General features: G+C 41.6%; 1 protein-coding gene across 1 annotated transcript in view; it reads right to left on the reverse strand.

Annotated features, from left to right (window-relative positions):
• GLIS3 (GLIS family zinc finger 3) overlaps positions 1-8,988 on the reverse strand; it is a 294,145-nt gene extending 285,157 nt beyond the window's left edge. The window contains exon 1 of the mRNA XM_075278899.1: positions 8,549-8,988. Coding sequence (XP_075135000.1) covers positions 8,549-8,915 — 367 coding nt within the window. The 5' untranslated portion in view covers positions 8,916-8,988. The remainder of the gene's footprint in view (positions 1-8,548) is intronic.
• Positions 8,989-10,482: the final 1,494 nt, after the last annotated feature.

Raw genomic sequence — 10,482 nt, forward strand, 5'->3', positions numbered from 1 at the left:
AACCTAGGAGAAGATGCTCAATGTTAAAAAAAAAAAAAAAAAGAGAGAAGTTTTCTAAACATAAGAGGCCAAATATCTTTCTATCAGACATTGTATAATGTCATCTGAGATGTAGATCTCAGATGTAGCAGGGCTGAGTATACGGTAAAGCAGGGACAAAGCAGAAGAGTAGATAGACAAGTCAATGTACAGTAATGCAGATGTAGCAGAGTCCAGTATACGGCACAGCAGAGAGGAAACAGAATAGTAGATACTATCTCCTTTTCTGTTTCCTCCCTGCTATGCCGTAGGAATGAATGGACACAGGCAGCGCGCAGGGTGTTAAGCGGCCGGACGCTGGCACAGGCTATGTGCTGGCTGCATCCATTCATTCCTAGTTTCGAATAGTACTCGCTCATCTCTAGTAGCTAACATTGATAGCTTTTCCCACAATGATTGGCCAGTAGCAAAGCATTGTGGGAAATAACTTCCGACTTCAATCGCACCTAAAAAGATCGAGATCGGAATTCCAATCGCGATCGTGAAATTTACTCGATCACCAATCGGAATCCGATCTTTTCCGATCCTGATCGCTCAACCCTAACCACCACTTTCTCAGAGCGATATGCACTTTTTTAGTCCATATTGTGCATGATACTGGAGAAAGCTTCTCCAGACAACCTACCGGGCAGACAGGCATGAGCACTGTGCACTTGTAAAAAAAAAATTGTCTGCTTCTTGTCAGTAAATTCAGGCAATTTAAATTTGGGGGATTTTTGACCCAATTTCATTCTCTAAACTTATTGCTATCCTGTCTATGTCCAGTATGCATAAAACTAGCTGCAAAATGGGGATACAAATATGTAACGCCTGTGGCTAAGTAACTGTTACCAAGCAACATGCATTCAAGGGCACTATACCGTTAAGAATCCTGAAAACCACCACAAAGTTGTAATAGAAACTGAAAATATTTTGTGCGGATTGATTATTAATTAGTTAATAAATACTCGGTAAAACTGCCTTGTGGTCACACAAGCAGTTTCCTCATGCTTGAGCAAATGAAGTATGAGGGTCACCACAGCAACTGGGCTGTGTTTACAGTGAAGGGCCTTTGTCTCGGGATAACAGAGCAATGATGTCATTTGTCTAATTATATGTTGTTCTATCAACAAACTCTACACGCTAAAAAGAAGAATAATAACACTAAAAACACCATAAAAGTAGAACATTGTCAATATTGGATGGAAACCAAGACCAAAGGCATGCTTTACATTTGTAAGGAATTAACATGGAAAACAATTAAACACAAATTAAAACAATCAAATGCACATTTATTTAGTTAGAACTTGTTTTACACACATACTGTTCTTGTTTGTTACTATCTTTTATTTGCCTATTATTAAAGTACAGCATTCCAGGTTACTAATGGGGGAAGAAGCCGCAGAACACCATTTAAAAGTTGTGCATGATCTCCAGAAACAAAGAGTCTAGAGATGTAAGGGCATATCTTTGGCACGAGTGCCAGAGGTGGCAGTCAGAACCCTCTCTTTGGGCTCCCATCTGTGGAACAGACGACACTGTGTGTGTGTGGGGGGACGATTGTACTATGTGGGGGCCATGGTGAGGCAGATTGTACTATGTGGTGGCTCCGCAATTGTGGATCTGCAGAGTATTAAGGATAAATCGCTGTGTTGGCACTTTTTTATAAATTAGTGGGTTTTGGGTTGCAGTTTGGGCACTCAGTCTTTAAAAGCTTCGCCATCACTGGTCTAGAGCCTTTCCTACCATCCTCAGGTATTATTTGTTAGTACCGAGACCTGCTTATTCTGTATTGGGGAACAGGGCCGCCGATAGGCCAGTATTACTGCTACTGGCGTCAGGGGCCCGGCCAAATTGAAAAATGGGGGGGGCTCGGTTTTGGACCGCCACCGTGTGCCGACCCCTGGCGCCCGCAGCAGTCATTATACGGTATACAGCTGAAGCGAGGAGCTGACACAGGTCAGCTCCTCGCTTCACCGCTGCGCACCTCTCTCGCTGACACATATGCGGCTGCCGCCGGCTACTGACTTGTAGACACGATCATTAGCCGGCGGCAGCGGCGAAGCGAGGAGCTGACCTGTGTCAGCTCCTTTCTTCGCCGCTGAACGCCGCCTACTGGCTGTGTAGACGCGATGTGATGACGTCACATCGCGTGTACAACTGTGCGCCAGTGAGGGAGAGAGGCGCGTGGAGAGCAGCGTGGGAACGTGGAAGAAGGTAAGAGTAATGTGTACTGAGGTGGAACGTGAAACTGGGGGCAGATGAAGGAAAGGACGGCATGACACTGGGGGCAGAGATGGAGAGGACAGCATGACACTGGGGGCAGAGATGGAGAGGATGGCATGACACTGGGGGCAGAGATGGGGACATGAATCTGAGGGCAGAGATGGAGAGGATGGCATGACACTGGGGGCAGAGATGGGGGACATGAATCTGGGGGCAGAGATGGAGAGGATGGCATGACACTGGGGGCAGAGATGGAGAGGATGGCATGACACTGGGGGCAGAGATGGGGGACATGAATCTGGGGGCAGAGATGTGGAGACATGAATCTAGGGGCAGAGATGGAGGACATGAATCTGGGGGCAGAGATGGAGGGGAGATGAATCTGGGGGCAGAGATGGAGGGGAGATGAATCTGGGGGCAGAGATGGAGGGGAGATGAATCTGGGGGCAGAGATGAAGGGGATATGAATCTGGGGGCAGAGATGGAGGGGAGATGAATCTGGGGGCAGAGATGGAGGGGAGATGAATCTGGGGGCAGAGATGGAGGGGAGATGAATCTGGGGCAGAGATGGAGGGGAGATGAATCTGGGGGCAGAGATGGAGGGGAGATGAATCTGGGGGCAGAGATGGAGGGGAGATGAATCTGGGGGAAGAGATGGAGGGGATATGAATCTGGGGGCAGAGATGGGGGGGACATGAATCTGGGCAGAGATGGGGGGGACATGAATCTGGGGGCAGAGATGGAGTGGACATGAATCTGGGGGCAGAGATGTGGGGACATTAATCTGGGGGCAGAGATGGGGGGGACATGAATCTGGGGGCAGAGATGGAGGGGGGGACATGAAACTGGGGGCAGATGAAGGGTGTATATGAAGCCAGGGGAGAGATAGAGGGAGGACATATAATTTACGGGTGACTGTAGGAGGATTATACTGTGTGCGGGCACATGAAAAATGAATGAGAATGGGCGGAGTCAACATAAAAGTGGGCGGGGCTAAATTTGCCACAGCACGCAGAGTGTGCCGCACATTTTGTCCCTCTTTCGGTTCTTCAAAAGTTGGGAGGTATGGGTACAGGGGGCAATGAAAAGATGTTAGAAGGTGGACGGGAGGGGGGGGGGTATTGTTGGGGCATCGGGTGTGCGGCACTGTGGAGAGGGAACTGGGGCAATAATATATAATATATAAGTTTTTAGCTGGAGAACTACAAGGCACACAATACCTCCAAAGGTATGTGTGCTTTGTATTAATAATGATGTAGGTTGCTATGCTACTAGCATAGCAGCCTGTTTGGGGGTGGGACTTTCACTTTAAAGGAGTGTTCACATTGCATTTTTGGCCTCCCTTGCTGGGATACGTTGGTAACCAGTCACAATCAGCTCCCCACTTATCCCTGCACGGAGAACTGCAGGCCCCCCTTTTTTTAATGGCCAGTTCTTTGTGCAGGGATAAGTTGACAGCTGATTCTGACTGGTTACCAATGTATCCCGGCAAGGGAGGCCAAAAACGCAACGTGAAAAAGCCCTGAGGATTTATTAAGAGGGCTCTTATAGATGGTGTTTGCTCTCTATAGGCGCTGTCACACGGAGCAGATTTTACCTGCAAATAGAATCTGATTAAGCCTTGTAATGCTGCTAAATAAAGGGAAATGTAATACAGAATTGGTATGTCGCAAAATAAAGCAATTTTAAAATGGGGGGGGGCAGACACTTAGGCTGTATGGGGCCCCAAAATTCCTGATGGCGGCCCTGTTGGGGAAGACAAGGTTTAAATACTGTACAATCTGTACTTTCATCGAGTTCTGTATTAATCAATGGTACAAGCAAATATAACAGGCTTTAACATATTTTATTAGAATATACACTTCCCTTTCCACATATGAGACTTCTTTCCTCCTCTGTGCTTCTTAAACTTTGCCAAAACTGAATTCTGATAGGTCAGGTTACATGTTGCCAAAGTAATCTTTGGAGGGGTAAAGGGGCAGGAGGAGGAGATTGCTGGAGGTAGACAGAGGCAAAGACATAAATGTAGACAATGCTGCAGCTTCTAGTGAGTGATATACCTCACACAGTGCTGGATTCACAGCTAATATCTCTATGATGTCCTACATACAGTAACTTCACTTTGTATGTAATAGAGGTAGATGACCAGGGTCATGATAGCTAGTTTACACTGACTTACTCAGGGAAAATTGAAAATTAGAACTAGATCCTGGAGAGGGTAGAACATGTGAAAAGTACAGGACAATAGCCAAATATTGTGCTACTCCATGTGTACACACAGCAATTTATCCAGGAAAGTCGCCTGAATTGACAATCTCCCTTTCATCACCTGTATATGGACCAACATCTTTATACATCAGACTAATCTACATTTACAACCTTGGAGCAATCTTTAAATTGAAGATTTCTTTCTTGCCATTCCATCCAAGACAGAAACTGAGGGTAAAAGCAATTTATTACTGTCTCAAGTTTCCTGAGCTACTGTAAATGCACAGCAGAAGAAGTCATACATACAGTGCTAATCTGCTCATAAATAGAACCTATGGAACCCAATTAGTTATTTTATAATTCAGTGGGGGATGTCAGGAGCTGGTGTGGTGTGGTGTGGTGTCCATTATACACAGGAACCTCCTGCATGGAGGTTTGTGTCATAGACCACAAAGCAGATGTAAACAGAGCCTTAGTCTCAGTGATCATGTAATTGCCATCTATAGGCTAAATATTCTAGGTCTTAGCAAACACAGACCAGCTGTAGCCCCTACTGCATACATACTATACTATACAACTAGATTGTCCTTGTCATTAGGGTTGACATAGCAGCCTTAGTTACAAGGGAAAAGAGCAAAGTGGATAATCAAAATACGGTTAAAATGGCCCTAAAATTATCTAATGATTCTATAGTGACATTGTGTAATAAATAATAAAATACAAGTAAAAAAGTAAATGTAAAAAAAAAAAAAAAAAAAAAAGAGAGTATCAAACTACAGTATGAGCACAGTACACCATGCATATCAAAAGGACTTGCTGTTGCAAATTAAAATGGATAAAGTGTACCTGTTATTATAAGTTACTTTTCATGGTAAGCTGTGATGTCTATAGCATTATTTCTGGCCATTATGAGACTTAGATTTTGCATTATTTGTTTTTCCCTCTTGCATACAATATCTGTAGTTTGCTTTTCTCCCTGAGCTGGTGGGTGCAGACTATCTTCCAAATACTGCACACAGTAAGTAGATGATAATCTACTCCCTAACTTTCTCTCTCACTCAGGAACAGCTCCAACATCGAGCAGGGCATATATAGAAATGTACTGACCTGTACTGATGTGAATACATAACTTGGGATGAGATAGAAATAGATAGATATGAGATAGTTTTTTTTAGCTCCAGAATCAGTGTAACATATGTCTCTGATTCCTTCTATCTGCTCATTTTCACTCGTCCCTTTTCCATAGACTTCAACACACATCTATAGTAAATGTCAGTCTAGCAGGGAAGGGTGGTAGGAAAAACATCCAGCTAAGAAGCATTTTTCTTTTTACAGGAATCTAATTCAAAAAGTAGTAGTACACCAGTATGAATAAAAAAAATAAGACATAGTTTATTCACCCATGTTACAACACTTCAGCTCCCACTGGATGTTTTTTTCAGATTTAATTACTTTTAAATTCCTCCTCTAAAACGTCAAAATAAAACATTTATAGAAAATTAAAATCCCATATGTATTTCATAACAAAAATAGAGACTAGTTTAGACAACTAGAGAAATAAAAAAAAATTAGTTGCTATAGCTATATGTGCAAAACACTGATCATCTTTGGTCATTATCAAACAAAATAGTTGGAAAATGAGGAATTAATATTGCTGCATACAAAGTGATTTATCATGTACTTATACAGACATAGCCTTATTTATCTTGAATCCCATAACTTGCAGCATTCTAAAAACCAATGGTATAGTAAACCACTTAAAAATTAAAGTTGAAGATGGCTGCAAGTGTTTATTTAACTTGTTAATAAGAATATTAACGTGGCTTCATTTGTATAGTGCTCATATGCTAGATGGGTAAATCTCAAGACTAAAGTGGGTAAGCAGCCCTATAAAATGTATGCTTAAAGGGGTTGTCCGAGATAAAAGCTAATTTCTAAACTAATCCAAACACACCCCCGCCGCCTACTTTCTAGATTACATAATTTATCAAAAATGTATATTTACCCACATGACCGCCCCAGGGACATTTTCTGGTTACTTGTGGCGTTCCGTTTCCCCATTTCCAGAAACGGAATGTCACTACTAGTCCCCCCACCTCCACCCCATCATACTTACTTTTCTTCCTTCTAGACTTCCTCCTGAGGGACAGCTCCTTCTTCTTTTCTGACTGATGGCGCGCGCAATAGAACCAGCGCTGTGTGAACCATAGAACCATGTGCTCTGCAGCTGACAATACACTTCTACTGCGCAGGCGAGGGAGCAGTAAAAATGGATCGACCAGACTATTATGCACACCAGCAGTCAGAAAAAAGAAGGAAGCTGCCTCACAGGAGGAAGTCTAGAAGGAAAATGTATAAGTATGACTGCGTCGGGGGGTGGGCCGCAGGCGAGATAGCTATAAGGCAGGGATAGCTATAAGGCAGAAACGCAAAACGTTTTTTTCAAGTCTCTGCATACCTTCTGCCCCTATTATACATATACGGAAAATGCCAGCATTTCTGTAGGTATAATTGACATGCTGTGATTATAAAAAACAAACGCAGATGCAGCTTTCACATTGCAGATTTTTTTTCTGCATTCTGTGGATGGGATTAGCTGTCCACTTTACCGGTATTGTAAAACGCTGCGTTTTTGCAACTTGGAGTCTTGGACTAAGTTGTGCTTTTCTAATAAATCTGAGGCATTTTGACAAAAAAAAAAAAAAAAAAAAAAAAGTGCCCTCAACATGCCTTTCTCTTTGTAAAGATGAGTGACTAGAAGTTTCTAGAATTTCTCCTCTGGTGGGATTATCTTGGCAAAAAAGTACACACTGGCTGCTTGTCTTATTTCCTAAGGCATTTTTACATTTCTAACTTTTCTGTTGTATTAGATAAAAGAGTAAAACAATCTGGGCTACATCAAATCCTGATGTCTGAATGTTTCTTAAGAATCTACAATTGGTTTATTCTATGAAGTTGTTTATGACACAGCTATTAAGGCTATGCAAACAAAAGAGTTTCTGAGACATATCTTATTTTAACAAATTGTTCTAATCCTTTTAAAACAATACCTATTTTTTTCATAAATCTGAAGAACATGCAAACATTGTCATACATCTTATCAGCGGTATCTTATGCATCTTTCTGCAGCCTATAGTTCCTTTCCCTTTCAGCATGCACTCTGAAGAAGTTCAGAAACCCTTCAGTCACTATTCCTCTAAAATACAAATTCTAGACTGGAAAACGGAAGGAATGCTTCAGTAGATCTTCCACGGTGTCTACCTGTGACTAAATGCTCTAGATGTTCTCATAAGCTATGGGGATAGGAGGCAAGAGACATCTGATATTCTCATTGAATGAATGCACAACACACTTTTGACATCACACAAGAAATAAGATCACTCACTTGGCACAAAATTATAGACTGAGGGGCAAAATGGTGGCTCAGTGGTTAGCACTGTAGCCTTGCAGTGCTGGAGTCCTGGGTTCGAATCTTGCCAGGAACAACATCTGCAAGGAGATTGTATGTTCTCCCCATGTTTGTGTGATTACCTCCCATTCTACAAAGACATACTTAAATGGAAAAAAAAATGTATGTTGTGATCCCTATATGGGGCTTACAATCTACAGATTTACTAGTACTTATTTAATAGTAAATTAATGTCAACTTAAACTGCACCAGAATCATCAATGTATCTAATGCTGACTCATTAATCTTGAGCATCTTTAGGCTGTCCAGTCTAACTTTACTCCATCTATAAGTTGTCTTAATTTTTAGCAAAAATTGCAATTAGAAGTGCCTTTTTACTAACAAACCACACTCCTTCCTAGTAGGCCAAACACCTTGTCAGAAAAGATCCAGAAGGAGTCAGAAGATGTCTAAGGTTAAGGCCATACATTGTGGAAACGCAGTGTTTATGACCTTTTTGTAAGCACTGTGATGAGGACATGGAAACTTGCTTTGTAGTTTAAGATGAAACACTGAAGCTCACAATCTGCAGTACAAGAGAATGAAATATCTGCTCTTTTTACACATCAAAGCTGACTCCACATCTTTCTGTTCTGAGGTACATTGCAAAGGGATTGGAACAGACATCACACCATAATGACTACTAACCTTTAACACAATTTGCTGGAAAAGGAGAACCAAATTCCTGTTGCTTTGGCTTGGATGAAGAAGATGGCTGCAGGTTAGGTGCTTGAGGCACTTGGAATATGGGTTTCCCATTTGTTATAACTTGTCTCCTAGGGCTTAAAGCAGGTAAGTGAATTGTGCTCTCACTGCTCTGTGGTGCTACTCCACCTCCAAGTGGCATCTTTAAATATAAGTTCCCATTAGCAGGACTGGGTGTGGCACTATTAGAAGATGGACATGGAGTACCTGTATGTACTCTAATTGGTGGAATCTGTTGTCCACTGATCATCCCAGGTCCCTGTGGGGTACCAGTTGCCCTATGGTTCATATTGCATGTCCTTCCATTCATTGTGCTTGATCTCAGAATCTAATTTTGCTCATCTAGGAGGGTTTTCCAGATCATTGAAGCGATCCTTCTTTGTATGTAAAATATATCTGTTGAGAAAAACAAACAAACAGATATTACCATATAATTATTCCCAACTATACAGTTATTCCAGAAAGAGGAGTAGCTACACTTTCCATCACTTCCAGCAAGGTCAGTTCTCTGCCTTGATCCTGGTCAGTTCAGACTGGCTTGATGCTGTTCCCTTCTCCAGAGCATCCAATACCAGGGCACCTGTCCCACCAGTCCATATTAGCTATATCACAGCAAAACTTTTGAGTGATTGCCCTCTTAAGGGTACATGCACATGATCAAGATTTATATTCAGAAAAATCACACTGAAATCAGCATGTGTGCACTCTGAAATCCACACTAACTGAGGTTTTCTACATTTTTCTAAATTCTAAATTTTATGGCATTTTTTTTTAAATTTGTGTCAGATATAAGAAGTAAATTGACATGCTGCACTTTCGTGCAGAAACCAAGCGAAGACCACACAAACCCCATTAGAGTCTATGGGGCCCGCAGGTTTCCTTAGGCTTCATTAGGTAACTGCTTATTTATGCGTATAGGTTTCTGTTCGGGGGTCCCCAAGCAGACTTCCTGAATGGAAACCCGAACGCAGATGTGAATAGGGCCTAAGAATTAATCCTTCCAGATACTTTTATGTTATGCTGAAATTCTCTTTATATATATTTATTTATGTACCTGTACAACACACACCAAGGAAGCACTACAATATCTATAGTAGGTACAATGTGAATACAATAAATAAATCAAAGTATATAAATACCCTTTCAAAACGGAAGCATTTTCATTAAACAAGGAATGTAAGACTTCTGGAAAAACATGCCATGCATAGCTTTCCTTCCAATGCCAAGTGCACTTTTTCCACATGACACATTCCCTGCTAATCAGAAAACAGCATCTCTTATTGGCCTGTTGTTTTACAATGTCTGCAATGTTATTTTTTGCAAGTAATCTATCAAATTCTATTCAAATTCTAAGAAAACTAAAGATCATGAATGTTTTACATTGAGTCTGCTGTGTCTATTTGCCTGCTATCAATGTATGTCACTGTAATTGTGTGCAACTAGGTATTATGAAAATACAAAATAATATTAAGTTATTGTAACACTCTTTGCTTACTATGGGAAGCATTATTATATCGGTCACAAACCATGCCCCCTTTTACCATCTGAAAAGTAAGCTTGTATTGCCAGGCACAAACAATAGAAGGCAAATACTATATTACTGTATATTTCACTGTGTCTGTCTTCCCGCACATATTAGTGATGTGTTTACAATGTAGCTCCCGGCTGATGGGTCACTTTGAGCATCACATTAGTCTGCAAGTCTGCAATAAAAACTAGATCTAGAAAATAAAAACTGTACTACTCTATCTCTTTTTATTGAGGCAGGAGTGTAACATAAGGGGTTGCAGAGGGTGTAGACCCTAAGGGGTCTCATAAGGTACCTCTTCCCAGTGTGAGGAGACTAGTACTATAAACTATACAATATCGTTGGGGGA

The sequence above is a fragment of the Leptodactylus fuscus genome, chromosome 1, assembly GCF_031893055.1.
Source record: "Leptodactylus fuscus isolate aLepFus1 chromosome 1, aLepFus1.hap2, whole genome shotgun sequence".
NCBI lineage: Eukaryota > Metazoa > Chordata > Amphibia > Anura > Leptodactylidae > Leptodactylus > Leptodactylus fuscus.